We start from the raw sequence: 20,213 nt of genomic DNA, 5'->3' as shown, positions 1-20,213 counted from the left end.
AGATCTTACTGTTCCATCAAGATTTTGTCCTCTTTTGTGTTTTTTTTCCTATTTTGGAAACTCGAGCATCTGCTTGGGTTCTAAGATAAGCTTCTATTTCTTTTTCAATGTCTTCTCCTTTTTCCATAGCTTAGAAATCTATGTGAGCTTTAAAGGTTTCCGTTATTCTGAGCAAAGCTTGAAATGCTTCTATTGGGTCTTCTCCATTTTCCATAGCTTGGTAATCCGTAAAGAATTCGGGAGTCTCCACTATTTTTGCAATAGGGAGAACCTCTTCTTCCCTGTATTCTCCTTTCTCTACAGCTTTAAAAACTTTCTCAAGCTTGCTTGCTTGCTCAAAAGCTTCTAAAAGCTTGTCTCTCATTTGGCTTCTCTTCTTAACACTGCGAGGAATAGGTTTTTCTTCCTTTTCAATAGCCTTTTGGGGTTTCTCTTTGCCCTCTTTCCTTTTTAACATTTTATAACTTGATTTGCCTGTATTCTCCCCACCAGAATAAGGGGTTCGTCTTCTCCCTCATCTTGAGTCCCTTTTACTTTTATTTTGATTCGCTCATCGATCAACGAAGTCAATGTATTAGAGGGTGCATATTGATCTTGAACAACATTTTCTGACGAAGACCGTTGGTCATTCAGGATTTCTTTTTCCTTGACGATTTCATCAACAGGTGCTCTTTTTTGCTCAACGGGCTCTTCTTTTTCTAAGGCTTCGAAAACTTTCACAAGTTCGGTAAGTCCTTTTAAATCAGCTTCAGTAAACTCTTTCCTGAAGTCAATGGAAGCAGTATCAATTCCAATATTTTCTCCAGTTTGGCTAAATGTATTCTTAACAAAATACAAAATTCCACATTTTTGTAGATGGGAGCTTGAAACCTCTACAGTAGGGTTCTCTGATACGCTGAATCTGATGGTGTAATTTTCGTTAAGATTCTATGACTTTTATGGGGTGTTTCCCCCTGTTTTCTAAAATAAGGCAAATTTTCTCAGGCTCGTAACTTTTGATGGGTAAGACTAAACTTGATGAAACTTAAATATTTGAAATAAGCATTAAAATGCGATTCTTTTGATGTAGCTACTGATATCAAAATTCCATTTTTTAGAGTTTTGGTTACTATTGAGCCGGGTCGCTCCTTACTACAGTTCGTTACCACGAACTGTTTGATAACAATGAAAAACAAAACCAGGAATTAATATCATTATACGAATAATTAATAAATTAATTAATAATTAAACAGTCAGTCTACTTTTAAATAGTTTTACTATATACCCCCCATGAAAACTTCAAAAGTATCTTTAATCTCTTTTAATCTTCAGTCAGTAGACGATTTATGAAGAATATTAAGAGGCTGGGAGGGAAAAACGGACTTTCCCGAATCGTGACCAATCCTTTTTTTCACATAAAAAAATGGTAGAGTGGAAATTTCCACGGACAAATTTAGTGCTTTTCTTGAGAAAAAAATAAGGACAAATCAATTTACATAAAGTTATAGCTGGTTCAATAATATATGATAGATTATTCTAAATTTATTCTTTACTAATTGAAAGTAGTATAATTTATTTATTTGTTTATTTTATTTTACAAAACCAGCAGACAAAGTATTGTCTATTTTAAGAATGTTGACAGAATTTGGCTTTTGTATTACATCATTTGTTTAATTAGTACTTTTTTTGTCAAGCAAAAGATATGCATTTATAGCCAATTATCTGACTTTGATTTTCATTTCTATGTAGGCTGGAATGTTTCTTTTTAATGTAACCTAAAATGGTGACAAAACTGTCATTTTTGGACTATAATCCTGACTAGAGTATAGAATTTTCGATGGTGCAGTTTTACTTACCAGACTGGTTTCCATTCGTAAATTGCTTCTCTGCATAATGAATATAAGTCTGTAGAGCCACATATTCACAAGAAGATATGAAAGCAATTAAGAGCTTGACCGGCTGAGCTAAAAGCTGTACAATTATGCTCCGTCCGATTGCTTGAAGGAGGACATCAATGGTGACATCTAAGGAATTTCACGTCTTATATTCAATGCTGCCATCTTAGAGCCATAGCTCATAAGATAGAGGTCAGTCAGATTTTTGCTGTTTTCCGTACCACCAAAATTGTATATTTCTGCAACTTCTTTTACCAATGGTAACTTTTTAGCATGAATATGTTTTACCATCGCTTGCAAGTTAGAAGATGGTGTTTCGCAGAGCCATTTCATCAGCCAAAAAGCTAGAGTACGTTGACTAAAAGCAGCTTTGATTGTGGCATTTATTGCTATTTCATCTCTACTTTGAAGGCCAACAAACTTGTGTCTCATATTCAAAACTTCAATTAGAACCAAAAGATCACGACAGAGTTCGTAACAAAATTTAGTCATTTGTGAAAAACATCTTTCAGCCAAGGATTGCGAAAAAGATGATACGAGCTTCTGATTAGGGACACAACCTGTATCATCATCAATTGACGGTGTTAAGAGTTGGGCAATGACTTGAAATCCAGTATTGATTGAGGAGATTTTACTAAGGAAACGGGAGGTAACAGTGGTGACCATCCCGTGCTCACCATGCAGTCTATTTGCAACTTCAGCGGCAACTTCAAATGGCTCAGTGCGTCCTTCAAGCAGCTCCTGAAAAAAACTATTCTGTCTATCAGCAAGAAACTGTCTTATGTCGTTCAGAAGAAGTTTGACTTCAAAAACTGCTTGGACTTCCGCAACTTCCATATTTCCAACTTCAGATATTGCTTCAAGGGAAAATAATACCTCCAAGTCATCCTTTCTTCTCATGACACCCACCGCATTGCGCCGCAGAAGCAGAATTAATCCAGAGTCAATGCTAGAAAATATACTCAGCGGCCAAGTAATATTCGACTCATTGGAGATACAAAGCTCACGGAATTCCCTCCATACATCAACAACATCTGCTTCTAAATTGACTTCCAAGAGCTGATTGAAACGGTTTTGAATGACTTCCACAACCATTTCTTTCATTGTGCCTTTAACTATGTCAAGTCTGTATTTCAGATTAAAATCCTGGAAAAGAAAATAGTATCAAACACCTTCGCTTTTTCCGATCTTCTCTAACATCATTAACACCATGAAATGACCAAAACTTTATAAAAATTTTCAAGCCACGCTATATTGACATTGTTAGTCTCTGCACTCAGAAATATACTTTTACAAAATTGCAGCAAGTATAAAAATTTGTTATACTCTATTTCGAGTTTTGGCAGAGAAATATAATCGAAAAACTATTCATAATAGTTGACAGTTAGTGAAGAGTCAGATAAGTTTAAAGTAATCTATCAAAAGTAATCACTACAAGAAAAATCAGATTTTAAAAACAGGAAGCATGTCTCTAAAAAAGGATACAATATTTACAAAAATTACCCAACATATTCAACAATGTGAAAACCTCACAACAGAGGCTTAAACCCTCTGCCTACCTACCAGCCAAAAAAAAAAACGAATTCGAATATTTCCCGAAAAAGGATACGTATGCAAAAAGATATGTTATGTATGCAAGTTTATTTGTTTTGGCTAACGTTTTCCTGTGGTATTTTTATCGAACAATTGGCCGTAGACCACCTACGAAGGCTCATCCAAACATAAATTTAGAGTTTTTAAGTATTTTAAGGAACAAAGGAATACGGACTCTTAAGTCCAAAAATTCTGAAATAGCCATTCGGTCCAAGCCTTCTAATAGTCTATCAGCTTCCAACGAAACAAATACAAGTAGTAATAAGCATGTTCCTAAAGCCGCGGTCACTCTTGTCTAGCAGCCACTACTAACTAGCCGCTAGTAATATTACCAGCAAACAGCATATTCCGATCCAGAACCAGCAGCTGGTGAATGCCAACGGGCTAGTTTTTACTAGCCACAAACAGAGGTTGAATGCGTTTAACTTTTTAGCGCTACCTATCATATACTGACAGTCACGTGATCTCCTCTCTGGCGCGAGCCGTCCAATATGAAAAACTAGTTGCTAACAGGCGGCTGGTGAATTAAGTCGTATCTATTAGGTTTTATGCAGTGTTATTTAGTTTCTTATTCCTTTCTACTTCTTTTTCATGATTAACAGTGAATATGATTGACAGAAACAAGTGGCCAGGCAAAGACATTATAACATGTCTAGATTTACTCCCACATTATACTTATCTGAGGGACGCTTTTCTTACAGACTATCTTAACAGATATGCAAAAGACACGGTTTACCAGGTATTATACATCCAATGATTTCAAGTTATCAACCACAACTGTACTGGCGGCTACTTACTAATAACGTGGGCCCTTCAGTTCCACTGACTGATGGCGATATTTACAAGCGGCTGGTTAGTAGCGGCTGTCTAACAGCCTAGTTTTACCGCGGGCTAAGTCTACTATCGTGCAGTCTATAATAAACGTAAAAGAATAATGATATAATAACGATAAATGATGTAACGAACGTCTAAAAGAACGAAAAGATATAGGTGGTCAAACATGGCTCAGAAGCCTGAGCACTCCAAAAAACGGATCAAGATTTGCTAGATGTTTCCAGAGACATTGCCTACGAATTGTTCTGGGTACCTATCTGGCCGACTGTATTTTGAACAGTAGGCTGTACAAAAAGTGTAACTCAGTCCCACTTTCTTGCGCTATAGTGAGAGATAGATTGAGATAGCTAGGTCACGTTCTACAGAAAAAGAATAACAGTTTGCCGAAGAATGTCCTTTTTGGTCAACCGTCTAGGACTAAACGGAAAGCAGGTCGTCCACGGCTGGTGTGGGAGGATGTCATAAATAAAGATTTAAGGGAAATGGGAACTTCCTGGGAGGGTGTAAAGAGGGGTGCTTTAATAGAATAGGATGGAGGAGGAGCGTGCGTTGCAGTGTTGGCCTCATGCGGCTTGGTATTGCGGTGAGTTGTTAGTAGTAGTAATAAATAAACATAAATGGAAGTCTTCAATCAGAAGCAACCTCCTTCGTTGACAAAAAAAAAACAACATCTAAGCTGAAAATCTCCGACTCAAGTCAGCCGGGGATTAGTATAAAACTACACAAGTTAGGCACAAATATAACACACTGAATTTTTAAGTAGCAATTTTTAAGAAGATTGTAAAATTTCCTTAACAACTACCTACAAGAAAAGAGTTTGATCTTTTAGATAGATTGCTAGAAACATCTTAAGAACTTTAGTTAGCTTAATATAGCCTACCTATCAGTAAAATTAAAATTGAAAAAAAAAATCGAAAACTAAGAGATTCAAATAAATTAGCGCTATTGACATCTAATGCTCTTCAAAGACTAGAGTAGGACAAAGTTCGAGTTCAAAGATTTTGTAGATAACTCTATTAAATTGGGGTTTACTTCACTCGGTTAAACGTCTAAGTAATCGACGTCTGTAGCAAGAGCGCTTAGAGGATTGAAATAATAATTTGAAGAAAATGATTATTTGAACATACAAAATTAACCTATAGAAGATTTTCTAGAGATTATATATATATATATATATATATATATATATATATATATATATATATATATATATATATATATATATATATCTTCTATATATATAAAAATAAGTTTTCTGTCTGTCTGTGGATCTGTGGACCAGGTGACGTCATGTTTCGGCTGACGTCATGAAATTAGTTGCCGTCATTTTTGCTTTGAAGGTGACGTCATTCAAGTTATATAAGACATATGTTCGCGTAGAAATCTATTAATGTTTAAGTTTACAATGACTGATGAAGATGCTCAAAGAGTCTATGCCAAAAAACTTGCTGCTGATAGAGAAAGTCAGAAAAGAAAGCGTGCCGAGGATCTACCAGAGCAACGCGAAAGCAGACTTGCTGCTAAAAGAGAAAGTGAAAAAAGAAGGCGTGCCGAGGAATCAAAAGACCAGCAGGGAAACAGGCTTGAGGCTGATAGAGAAAGAAAGAACAGAAAGCATGCCGAGGAACTACCAGAGCAACGCAGAAGCAGACTTGCTGCTAAAAGAGAAAGTGAAAAAAGAAGGCGTGCCGAGGAATCAAAAGACCAGCAGGGAAACAGGCTTGAGGCTGATAGAGAAAGAAAGAACAGAAAGCATGCCGAGGAACTACCAGAGCAACGCAGAAGCAGACTTGCTGCTAAAAGAGAATGTGAAAAAAGAAGGCGTGCCGAGGAATTACAAGAACAGCAAGAAATCAGGCTTGCTGCTGAAAGAGAAAGTAAGAAAAGAAAGCGTGCCGAGGAATCACAAGAACAGCAAGAAATCAGGTTTGCTGCTGATAGAGAAAGTAAGAAAAGAAAGCGTGCCGAGGAATTACAAGAACAGCAAGAAATCAGGCTTGCTGCTGATAGAGAAAGTAAGAAAAGAAAGCGTGCCGAGGAATCAGAGCAATCTGAAAGTTATCGCCTGGCATTCAGGTACAACCCAGTCGATGATTATAGCTTGAGTAGATGTGTTCAAATCGGGACAATGTCTAAAATTTGTCCCTATTGCAAGGCCTTGAAATTCAATGGTGAAACAATGGGAATGTGTTGCGCCTCAGGAAAAGTTAAACTTCCTCTATTGGCTGCACCACCAGAGCCATTGAAGACTTTCCTTACTGGAACTACGTCAGAATCTAAGCGTTTTTTGTCAAAAATCAGACAATACAACTCATGTTTCCAAATGACGTCGTTTGGAGCCCAAATCGAAAATCCAGATCAATTTATGTCTACTTTCAAAGTAAAAGGGCAAATTTATCATAAAGCAGGGTCCCTTCTACCATTCTCAGGCGAGAATCATAAATTTTTACAATTGTACTTCATCAGTGATAGAAATTCTGAATTGAATGCACGTTGCGAAATTTCTCCCAACGTTGAAAGGACAATCGTTTCCCAATTGCAACATCTTTTCCACGAAAATAATAATTTAGTGCGTCTGTTCAAAACAGCCATCGATTTGATGCCTACTGATACTCATAAAATTGTTATTTCCGCTGACAAAACGCCTCCTGGCCAACATGTGCGTAGATACAATGCTCCGACTATCGACGAAGTGGCAATCGTTATGGTCGGTGATCAGTTTTTACCTCGAGATATTATTCTACATAAGCGAAACGCTCAGTTGTTAAGAATTGCTGAAACTCATCGATGCTACGATGCCCTACAATATACTATCATTTTTTGGGATGGAGCCGACGGCTATCACTTTAATATTAAATTGATGAATCCAGCCACTAACAAAGAAATGAATAAGAAATGCAGTGCAATGCATTATTATTCCTATAGACTAATGATTCGGCAGGATGAAGAAAATTATATTTTAAAATGCCGTGAATTGTTTCACCAATTTGTCGTGGATATGTATGCTAAAATTGAATCAGAACGTTTGCTATATATCCGCCTGAATCAGACCAAGCTCCGCTCTGAACAATACATTCATTTGCGAGATGCAGTTATAAATGACGGTAATACCACAAACGTTGGAAGATTAACAATTTTACCTTCGTCATATGCTGGCAGTCCCCGTCATATGCATGAATATGCTCAAGATGCTATTGCGTATGTTCGTCTCTATGGTCGTCCAGATTTATTTATTACATTTACATGTAATCAATCTTGGGACGAGATACTGCAGCTTTTACTTCAAGGACAATCGGCGGTTCATAGGCATGACATTACGGCACGTGTCTTCCGGCAAAAGTTGAAATCACTGATAAACTACCTTGTAAAACATGAAGTGTTTGGGTCAGTGCGATGCTGGATGTACTCATTGGAATGGCAAAAACGAGGTTTGCCACAAGCACATATACTAATCTGGCTACATAAAAAAAATACTTCAAACGAAATTGATGATGTGATTTCCGCTGAAATACCTGATAAAAATGTCGATAAGGGGTTACATGATATTATTGTAAAAAATATGATACATGGACCTTGCGGTGCACTGAACGAAAATTCACCATGCATGGCCAAAGGAAGGTGCACAAAGCAATATCCTCGACTTTTAGTACCCAAAACAATTACTGGCAATGATGGTTACCCACAATATAGAAGAAGATCTACTGAAGATGGCGGTAAAACAGCAATAATAAAGAAGCGTAACGGTACCACCATCGAAGTAGATAACCAGTGGGTTGTTCCATATTCCCCATTATTATCAAAAACATTTAATGCACACATAAACGTTGAATACTGTAACTCCGTAAAGGCAATCAAATACATATGTAAATACGTCAACAAAGGCAGTGACATGGCAGTTTTTGGCTTGCAGTCCGAAATCAAAGATTTCGATGAAATCGTAGAATATCAGGCTGGAAGATACATAAGCAGTAATGAAGCTGTTTGGCGAATTCTTTCATTTCCGATACATGAACGTAGTCTAGCTGTTGTTCACTTAGCGGTACATTTACAGAATGGTCAACGTGTTTATTTCACGGAAACCAACGTGCAACAAAGAGTCCTGAATCCACCGGATACAACATTAACAGCTTTTTTTTCGCTTTGCAAAAATTATTCTTTTGCAAAAAAACTGCTGTATACTGAAGTGCCTTCGTATTACACGTGGAATACTAAAAATAAAGTATTTGAACGTCGAAAACAGGGTAAGTCAGTCGACGGCCAACCTACCATCTTCAAAGATACCACGATAGGAAGACTCTACACCGTTCACCCCAATCAACATGAATGCTTCTTTCTACGCCTGCTTTTGGTGAATGTACCCGGTCCGACATCCTTTGAGTATTTGAGGACTGTAAATGGTACTATACATGACACTTACCGTAGTGCATGCCAAGCTCTGAATTTATTGGAGAATGACCAACACTGGGATAACTGCATCAATGACGCATGCGAAACGTCAACCCCAAGTCAAATTCGTGCATTGTTTGGCATCATTTTAACAACTTGCTCTCCATCAGCTCCTACAGAGTTATGGGAAAAATATAAGTCAAAAATGTCCGAAGATATACTTCATCGAAAACAGTTAGAGACGTCAGACATGACTTTTGATTTTACATCAGAAATTTATAACTACACTTTAGTTGTTATAGAAGATTTGTGCATAAGTATGGCAAACAAACCTCTTCAGGATTTGGGAATGCCTTCACCTAACCGTATCGCTGCTGTTTCGACACGTGTAGAATTGGATCGTGAACAAAGTTACAGTACGAGTGATCTATTGTCGTATGTACAAAATAACATTTCCAAGTTAACGTCGGAACAAAAAGACATTTATGATACGATAATGCATTGTGTCGATAGCAACGTTGGAGAAATTTTCTTTTTGGATGCGCCAGGAGGTACTGGTAAAACGTTTGTGATAAAACTGATTCTGGCATCAATTCGATCTAAAAATGATATAGCGTTGGCAATTGCGTCGTCCGGAATAGCCGCAACATTGCTGCCTGGTGGAAGAACTGCTCATTCCGCTTTGAAATTGCCTCTGAACTTGCATTCTACAGAAACTCCCACGTGCAATATTTCCAAATCATCTGGGATGGGTAAAGTATTGCAGCAATGCAAACTTATTATTTGGGATGAGTGCACAATGGCACACAAAAAATCGCTCGAGGCTCTGGATCAATGCTTGAAAGATTTGCGAGGGAAGTCGAAACCCTTTGGCAGCACCTTAATATTGCTTGCGGGAGATTTCAGGCAAACATTACCTATAATACCTAGATCAACTCCTGCAGACGAAATGAATGCTTGCCTGAAAAATTCTAATTTATGGGCACACGTAAAAACATTAAAATTAACTACAAATATGCGTGTCCGATTGCAAAACGATGACTCTGGTCAAACATTTTCAGATCAATTGCTGGCAATGGGAAACGGAAAGCTCCCAGTAGACTCAATTTCAGGACGTATACAACTACCTGCTGATTTCTGTAATTTAGTGACGTCCAAAAATGAATTGATTGAAAAAGTATTTCCGAATATTCTAAAAAATTATAAAAATAATAAATGGCTAAGTGAAAGAGCGATTCTCGCACCCAAAAATATAGACGTCCACGAAATCAACAATATTGTTTTGACCAAGATTCAAGACCAGGCAGTCCTTTACAAGTCAGTCGACACAGTTTTGGAACCAAATGAAGCGGTTAATTATCCATCTGAATTTTTAAATTCCATAGATCTTTCAGGGTTTCCACCACACGTGCTACAACTAAAAATAGGCGTACCAATAATACTTTTAAGAAATATAAACCCACCAAAGCTTTGCAATGGCACTCGACTTGCCGTAAAAAACAATGGAAAACCTAATAGAGGCCACAATCCTGACAGGGCCTTTTGAGGGTGAGGCTGTTCTTATTCCTCGCATTCCCATGATTCCAACAGATCTGCCTTTTCAATTTAAAAGATTGCAATTCCAAATTCGATTAGCATTTGCAATCACCATTAACAAAGCTCAAGGTCAATCATTAGAAAAATGTGGTATTGATCTTAATACTGATTGTTTTTCCCATGGACAATTGTACGTTGCATGTTCGAGGGTCGGTAAACCTGACAATCTATTTATATGCAGCGAGAATTGGACAGCGAAGAATGTTGTATATTCGCAAGTTTTACGCAGTTAATTTGTATTTCGGAACCAAATGAAGCGGTTAATTATCCATCTGAATTTTTAAATTCCATAGATCCTTCAGGGTGTCCACCACACCTGCTACAACTAAAAATAGGCGTACCAATAATACTTTTAAGAAATATCAACCCACCAAAGCTTTGCAATGGCACGCGACTTGCCGTAAAAAAAAAAACAATGGAAAACCTAAGAGATGCCACAATCTTGACAGGGCCTTATGAGGGTGAGGCTGTTCTTATTCCTCGCATTCCCATGATTCCAACGGATCTGCTTTTTCAATTTAAAAGATTGCAATTCCCAATTCGATTAGCATTTGCAACCACCATCAACAAAGCTCAAGGGCAATCACTAGAAAAATGCGGTATAGATCTTAATACAGATTGCTTTACCAATGTACAATTGTATGTTGCATCTTTGAGGGTCGGTAAACCTGACAATCTATTTATACGCACAGACAATGGGACAGCGAAGACTGTTGTATATTCACAAGTTTTACGTAGTTAATTTGTATTGTATCTATCTATCTATCTATCTATATAAAAACGAGTTGTGTGTATGCATGTTTGTTTGTTTGTAAAAAGAGCGTTTGCATATGACGTCATTATTAGTACATACGGCTTTGTATATGGACAGACAATGGGAATGCCAAGAATGTTGTATATTCGCAATTTTTACGTAGTTTGAAACACATATATAAATCTATCTATATTCACAGGTGGGACACAGGGACACAACTACAATGGCGCGTAACTAATATGGCGCGTAACTAATATGGCGCGTAACGACTTACGCGCGCGGGGGGGCTTGGGGGGCGCAAAGCGCCCCACCAACTAGGTGTTGGGGTGGCGCGAAGCGCCACCCCAACAGCTAGTATATATATATCTATATATATAAAAATAAGTTGTCTGTCTGTCTGTGGGTCTGTGGATCAGGTGACGTCATGTTTCGGCTGACGTCATGAAATTAGTTGCCGTCATTTTTGTTATGACGATGCTTAGTATATTGTAAAACACATTAATTTGGTTAATAATATACCATTTAAAACACCAAAATGAACATGCTGGAGTAGTCACTCGGTGAGAGAGGGTGTCAGAACGGAGAATGAAGGTCCCAGGTTCAAATCCTGGTTAGGCTAAAAAAGGTAAAAAACTAAAAACTAAAAAAAAAACTGAAAAAACTAAAAAAAGGCAAAAACTACAAAAAAAACTAAAAACTAATAAAAAAATAAAAAAGCCGAAAAACTAAAAAAAGGAAAAAACTTAAAAAACTAAAAACTAAAAAAAACTAAAAAAAAGGAAAAATGAAAAATAGAAGAGAAAAAGAATACTAATAAAATTAAAAATAAAAATAAAAAAAAATAAAAAAGATAAAAAGCTAAAAAAAGGTAAAAACCAATAAAAACTAAAAAGAAAAAAAGGTAAAAAACTAAAAAAAAATCATCTAAAAAACTAAAAAAAACTAAAAAACGTAAAAACTAAAAGAACTAAAAAAGTAAAAAAAAACTAAAAAAAGGAAAAAACTGAAAAATAAGCGGGATATAAAACAGGGGGATAAAAATGACGACCGGGACACCGGGACATAAGGAATATAAATGAATCAGAAAATACAACTCATGTTTCCAAATGACGTCGTTTGGAGCCCAAATTGAAAATCCAGATCAATTTATGTCTACTTTCAAAGTAAAAGGGCAAATTTATCATAGAGCAGGGTCTCTTCTATCATTCTCAGGCGAGAATCATAAATTTTTACAATTGTACTTCATCAGTGATAGAAATTCTGAATTGAATGCACGTTGCGAAATTTCTCCCAACATTGAAAGGACAATCGTTTCCCAATTACAACATCTTTTCCACGAAAATAATAATTTAGTGCGTCTGTTCAAAACAGCCATCGATTTGATACCTACTTATACGCATAAAATTGTTATTTCCGCTGACAAAACGCCTCCTGGCCAACATGTGCGTAGATACAATGCTCCAACTATCGACGAAGTGGCCATCGTCATGGTCGGTGATCAGTTTTTACCTCGAGATATTATTCTCAGGGTTTCCACCACACGTGCTACAACTAAAAATAGGCCTACCAATAATACTTTTAAGAAATATAAACCCACCAAAGCTTTGCTATGGCACTCGACCTGCCGTAAAAAAAACAATGGAAAACCTAATAGAGGCCACAATCTTGACAGGGCCTTTTGAGGGTGAGGCTGTTCTTATTCCTCGCATTCCCAAGATTCCAACGGATCTGCCTTTTCAATTTAAAAGATTGCAATTCCCAATTCGATTAGCATTTACAATCACCATTAACAAAGCTCAAGGTCAATCATTAGAAAAATGTGGTATAGATCTTAATACTGATTGTTTTTCCCATTGACAATTGTACGTTGCATGTTCGAGGGTCGGTAAACCTGACAATCTATTTATATGCAGCGACAATTGGACAGCGAAGAATGTTGTATATTCGCAAGTTTTACGCAGTTAATTTGTATTTTATCTATCTATCTATATAAAAACGAGTTGTATGTATGCATGTTTGTTTGTTTGTAAAAAGAGCGTTTGCATATGATGTCATTATTAGTACATACGGCTTTGTATATGCAGAGACAATGGGAAAGCCAAGAATGTTGTATATTCGCAATTTTTACGTAGTTTAACTCCTGCAGACGAAATGAATGCTTGCCTAAAAAATTCTAATTTATAGGCACACGTAAAAATATTAAAATTAACTACAAATATGCGTGTCCGATTGCAAAACGATGACTCTGGTCAAACAGTAGACTCAATTTCAGGACGTATACAACTACCTGCTGATTTCTGTAATTTAGTGACGTCCAAAAATGAATTGATTGAAAAAGTATTTCCGAATATTCTAAAAAATTATAAAAATAATAAATGGCTAAGTGAAAGAGCGATTCTCGCACCCAAAAATATAGACGTCCACGAAATCAACAATATTGTTTTGAACAAGATTCGAGACCAGGCAGTCCTTTACAAGTCAGTCGACACAGTTTTGGAACCAAATGAAGCGGTTAATTATCCATCTGAATTTTTAAATTCCATAGATCCTTCAGGGTTTCCACCACACGTGCTACAACTAAAAATAGGCGTACCAATAATACTTTTAAGAAATATCAACCCACCAAAGCTTTGCAATGGCACGCGACTTGCCGTAAAAAAAAACAATGGAAAACCTAATAGAGGCCACAATCTTGACAGGGCCTTATGAGGGTGAGGCTGTTCTTATTCCTCGCATTCCCATGATTCCAACGGATCTGCTTTTTCAATTTAAAAGATTGCAATTCCCAATTCGATTAGTATTTGCAATCACCATTAACAAAGCTCAAGGTCAATCATTAGAAAAATGTGGTATAGATCTTAATCCTGATTGTTTTTCCCATGGACAATTGTACGTTGCATGTTCGAGGGTCGGTAAACCTGACAATGTATTTATATGCAGCGACAATTGGACAGCGAAGAATGTTGTTTATTCGCAAGTTTTACGCAGTTAATTTGTATTGTATCTATCTATATAAAAACGAGTTATGTGGATGCATGTTTGTTTGTTTGTAAAAAGAGCGTTTGTATATGACGTCATTATTAGTACATACGGCTTTGCATATGCACAGACAATGGGAAAGCCAAGAATGTTGTTTATTCGCAATTTTTGCGTAGTTTGAAACATATATATAAATCTATCTATATTCACAGGTGGGACACAGGGACACAACTACAATGGCGCATAACTAATATGGCACGTAACGACTTACGCGCGCGGGGGGGCTTGGGGGGGCGCGAAGCGCCCCATCAACTAGGTGTTGGGGTGGCGCGAAGCGCCACCCCAACAGCTAGTATATATATATATATATATATATATATATATATATATATATATATATATATATATATATATACTAGCTGTTGGGGTGGCACTTCGCGCCACCCCAACACCTAGTTGGTGTTATATATATGGTGTTATATGTATATATATATATATATATATATATATATATATATATATATATATATATATATATATATATATATATATATATATATATATATGTTTTTAACAACGTAAAACATGCGAATATACAACATTCTTCGCTGTTCCATTGTCTATGCATAAAAATAGATTGTCAGGTTTACTGACTCTTGAACATTCAACATATAATTGTCCATGGGAAAAAAAAATCCGTATTCAGATCTATACCTCATTATTCTAATGATGTGTCCCTGTGTCCCGGTCGTCATTTATATTCCCTGTGTCCCGGTCGTCATTTATATTCCCTGTGTCCCGGTCGTCATTTTTGTCCCGGTGTCCCAGTTTGTAATTTCTCTTTGAGTGTCCCGGTCGTCATTTATATTCCCTGTGTCCCGGTGTCCCGGTCGTCATTTGTGTCCCGGTGTCCCGGTCTGTAATTTCTATTCGAACAATCACTGTGTCCCGGTCGTCATTTATATATCCCGCCTGTGCCCCCGGCGTCCCCGTTGTAGTTGTGTCCCTGTGTCCCGGTCGTCATTTATATTCCCTGTGTCCCGGTCCTCATTTGTGTCCCGGTGTCCCGGTATGTAATTTCATCAGTTGACAAACATGACGTCAGTCAACAAACAACTTCATGACGCATACAGCTCAATCCTTAAAATGACGTCACTTGACAAACATGACGTCAGTCGACACACAAACATGACGTCACTCGACACACACACAGACAACTTATTTATATATAGATAGATAGATAGAAACCTGTACTATTTTTAAACTGTCATGATGTCAAACCTGAACGCTGTATTACTGAAAACCAAGCAGCAATTACAAGTGAGAAATTTAGCAGGGAATGGTGGTTACATTTGAGGGTTTAAGGTGTCATTCCCGTTACATGTACCTCTAGGCTTAGGACACGATTGTGGGTCCGTCCCCTCCTATAAATTTTCTGAATTTCTCTGAAGATTTGTTCTTATTTTGGGACATGAGACTTAAAAATTATTTGATTTTTTTGTGGTTTTCATGAAGGTGACCAAAGCGGAAGCTTTCAACAGATCGTAATGGGCGAGGGGTCAGATCCTCCTCTTGATAATCAAGTGCTGTAGTTATGGGAGTCACCTTGCATCACTTAGCGGTCTGTTAGTCGTCTCGTTCCCGACTTTTATATATACTTGCCATAAATATAATCAAAAACACAGGGAACGAACTTTACTTCGCGTCATCTGCATAATCATAAATAACTAGGAGTTAGATATTTGCGAGTTCGAACCTACAGCCTAGAAAATATACCTAACCTTCGAGGCGACACGTATCTGGCAGGGAGAGGGACCCCCCCCCCCCAATGGTTTCAGCCACTCGATAAAAAATTGAGTCGACTCAACGATAAACGGCGGTGTGAAAATGACCAGCCAGTCGGTAAAATTCATCCCCCCCCAAACTTTTTGACTAATAATGTTACGCCTTTGCCTGATATATGCTGCCAAGTGACTAAGATGACTCCCAATTAGGCAAGAACTACCATAAACAGTAACAGTAACAGACTATTATTCCAAAGATCATGGGTATGAATTCTATAGATGGCACATTTTTTATAACAAATTGCTAATACCGATAAGTAACCCAAGAACAGAGACTTACCGTTAGTGCACGAAATATGGACTCTTCGCTGTAATTATAAGGTTTCAGTATGTCACTCAAATAAACTTCAAGCGGATCTAACTGATCAATTGCAAGATAAGTAACTCGTTGTTGCCAAACATCATCTTGTACCCATACAGCGTTTCCTGATACTAATGATACATGGGCAGCCTCATGTCGACCATTTTCTCCGAAGAGTGCAAATAAATCAGATACTCCACAGGAAAAATTGACAAGATTTTTCTGAAAGATAAAAATACACAACTATTTTGTGTTAAGCAGATTACACCTGTTGAGAAAGACTTTTGCGTATGGAGCGCTTGCATCGTCCATTGAGTAACTTTTCATCCTGAATTCAAATATCTAATCAGAATTTTTTTTTTATCACCCACATTTTCTTTTTCCATATATGAGTATTGAAGATTGGCATGTGCATATTTTTACGCAGTTTTTATTACGTACGAGTTAATTTTGTTAACGCATGTGTATAATTTGTAAAATACTAATAGAAAATCACTCAAAATGAATATACTATATCTTTTTCATTTTATTTTTTATTGGATTTTAGTTTTTTGTAGCTTTTGTGGTCAGTGTCCCCTTTTGGGGGCCCTAAGTAAAGAGCGAGGATTTCCATGTATTAGTGTATATGTATAAAGTTCTTCTATGCATAATTTTCCTTTATCCCCCCACACTTCACATGGAAGAGGTGATCATAGAAATTGAAGAAAGGACTCATTTGACTGTAAATCGAAAGTCAAGACTCTATTTAACTCTATTACAGAGTTGATAGTTAATAGAAATAAAACAAAACGTAACTTTTCACAAACACAAAAAAGAATTTTTTGGCAAATGGAATGAAATTTTTTTCAGTGTATATGGATTTTGAAAAGACAAAGAAAATGTAAATATCAGAAAATCTAAAAGCTACAATTGTGTTGGACAACCAATAAACAACTTAACTGAAATATCAACTGCACTTTACATGACAAAAGTTAGCAGTTGATATGACATCATACCACCATCAAAGCGTACTGAAACTAAAGAAAATATTGAGACAACTGGAGACATTTTATTTATTTATGGGGTTTTTCTTAGCACAAACACTACAAATATCCTAACTTCTAAGTGGACTCGACTAGCAACTATACCCACCTATTCTGGGACGTAACGATATTTTAGAGTGTTCAACAGATGATATTTCTTGATTCAGCCCCCTCCCCCCCCCAAAAAAAATATACGGTTTATTAATGGCCCTAAAAGAGTGTTTCCTGAATCAGCCCCCCCCCCCCCAAAAAAAAAAAAATAATAAAAAATAAAAACAAGAACAAGGCGAGAAAAACAAGAACAAACATCAGGAACAGGAGCTAAAATAGGGAAAAGGTAAGGGCATTAAAATGAAGCGACGCAGAAGGGAAAAAGCACAGGAACCAACGCGTGACTTAACATACGGACAAAACAGGAATAGATACAGGGACGAAGGGGCACAGAAGCGAAGGAACACAAGTAATAATAAAGAGCTAAACGCAAAAACGAACACAGAAACAAACATCCAAATAAATTAAGTTTCACAGAATAGAGACAATTGTAGGTTGGCGGTTAAAAAGTTTTATTTACGAGAATTGACGATGAGAACAGAAAAACCCATTCATCCGTGTCCAATCCGACTTCTTCTGTCTAAGGGTTCCTTAAACTCTTGACATTACAACACAAACTAGGACAAATTACCAACAAGTTCGTGCTGCACTTGTAAACACGATAATGTCAACAAACACTAGCTGTCGTTCGCTCTTTACTAGATTCCAGCTATGAAAAAACCCAAGGCTTTTTCCTCTTTACAAAAAATAATTACGGGCGATGGATAATTTTATGCCATTCATATGAAATTGTACCCGAAAAATAAATTAAAACAAAGAAATGGAAGCTACTCTAATTGATATTTAGAAAAAATGCCTTTAAAGCCATGAAACGTTTAAACTAAATCCTTTATAGATTGACGATAAACAAATTTACAATTCAGGAAAGGACTCAAATCCCAAGTTGGTCATATTAATTTGACAAGATGTAATTTTCAGTCACACTACGTATCACGCAACTGCCTGAATGATTGGCGTAAATAAAAGTCAGCATAGAATGCATTTAAATTTGATTTTGCAATTTTATGAAATTATAAAACACCTAACAACTGCGAAGACGTGTTGAATTTATTGAAAGTCTATTAAAATCAGGGAAACAACATGTCTCTGAGTATGCATTTCTCGGACCCTTATCTCGATTTTTGTTTACTAATCTTACTGCTGCCATCAATGAGTATAGAGAGCGCTTTTATCAAGACGGTTTAAACATGGAATATATATATATAGATATATATATATATATATATATATATATATATATATATATATATATATATATATATATATATATATCTCGGAGAGTGAAATGAACACATTGAAGAGAGATTACCAAATAGAGTTATCGTTTTTTTTTTTACAATATTACCAGATTACCGTCTACCAAATACAGCAAGAACTCAAAGCAGTTACGTTTTAGGTAGCTTTAGAAATTTTAATTTATTCATTTAAATATAATAAATTCTCTGAAAGAAAATGCTTATATGTTTATATTTAGTACGCTTTTTGTACTAGGAGGAGTTTGTTTTCACTATGTGCCACAAAAAATTATTTTATGTAATCTAGTATCATTAGTATTGAAATCTGGCCTTGTCACCACCCTGGCATTGAACACATACACTATTTTCCACCAAAAAAAAAACAAATTTTTTAGTATATATTTCATGGTTCATTTTAAAACGTTTATTAAATTCAACTTCAACAACGACTTAAAACGTTTTCAATTCTGTTTGCCATCAATAAGGTAAAGGTAAAGGATACGGCATTAGACTTTACAGTCCGTACCGGCGGTGCTGATCTCCGTTTCCTGGCCCTTCAGCCAGGAAGTGCAATGGGGGGTTGGGGGCCAGCCATCCTGTGCTTTCGCACACCCTTTTATTGGTGTTGAAAACGGAAAAAAATTTCCTTTTTTTGGTGTTTTAAAACACCTTTAATTGGTGTTTTAGATTGTGTGATGTGGTCTTGTAAGCCCAATTTGAGTAATTATTTATTATGAAACCGTGTGAAAAACCAAAGTTTTTCTTATTTGTGACACCGTTGTAGCTGTCACTTGCGCTTTACTAAAAACAAAATATACTTACGAAATTTGGTCTGTAATAGTTATAATAACGAAAAACAAAACTGCTGAAATTGCCAGGAATTAACATCATTATATTCATAGTTAATAAAATAATTAATAATTAAACAGTCAGTCTACTTTCATGTTATTGGTTATTCTTTTTTTTTTTTATCTTGCTCATTATGGTATTTTTTTGTTGTTGATGTTTTGACATATAAAAACCATAATCTTCTAAATACATATCGTTTTTAAGGAAATACAAGTGACACTCAAACCGCTTGGAGGGTTTAAGAAAAAAGAGGGGGTGATAGCATTACTTTTACTTGTAAACTTTGATTAGTCTTGAGATAAAGCCCAAATAACAATCTGGCCTTCGAAATTTTTAAGGGGTGGTCGCTCTTCTCCTGTTTATTTTAATTTCTATTTGATGTAGTTTTGTTTCGATTGACCATCTTACTTTCTCTTTATTTTAGAATTCATCTATACTTTTTATTCTTTTTTCATCTATTCATCTATACTTTATTACTTTTTATCTTAGTGATTGATGTAATAAATCATTTGATTTCTTTTCGTTTTGGGATATATTTATCCATTGTTAGCGATTTTTTTCCGTTTTCAATTTAGACCAACAAATGACCTTATTTTTGCTCGTCAAACGTTTTAATATGACTTTTTTACTTTTCCGTTAAAAAAAAATCATTTTTAGAAAACAATTTCAAATTATTCATTAAAAGAGTATGATCCAATCACTCAAAGACAAAATCGCAAAGTACACAGCCACACCTTCATAAGAAAAAGCAAAAAAAAATGGATTTCAACGAAAGAAAAAAAAGGAAACTGAGAGATAAGATAGAAATTTAGGGTTGCCATTACCCATAAATAAG

General features: G+C 36.2%; 1 protein-coding gene across 1 annotated transcript in view; it reads right to left on the bottom strand.

Moving 5' to 3' along the window:
• The window catches only part of LOC136039114 (uncharacterized), a 70,743-nt gene that overhangs the window by 23,899 nt on the left and 26,631 nt on the right, over positions 1-20,213 (bottom strand). The window contains exons 6-7 of the mRNA XM_065722599.1: positions 16,141-16,383; positions 1,836-3,020 (exon numbers count right to left, since the gene is read on the bottom strand). Of these exons, the coding sequence (XP_065578671.1) occupies positions 2,004-3,020; positions 16,141-16,383 (1,260 nt within the window). The 3' untranslated portion in view covers positions 1,836-2,003. The remainder of the gene's footprint in view (positions 1-1,835; positions 3,021-16,140; positions 16,384-20,213) is intronic.

The sequence above is a fragment of the Artemia franciscana genome, chromosome 19 (genome assembly GCF_032884065.1).
Source record: "Artemia franciscana chromosome 19, ASM3288406v1, whole genome shotgun sequence".
In the NCBI taxonomy this organism is placed as follows: domain Eukaryota; kingdom Metazoa; phylum Arthropoda; class Branchiopoda; order Anostraca; family Artemiidae; genus Artemia; species Artemia franciscana.
Note: the sequence above shows the minus strand (reverse complement) of the source record. Positions and strands in the feature narration are given on the sequence as shown.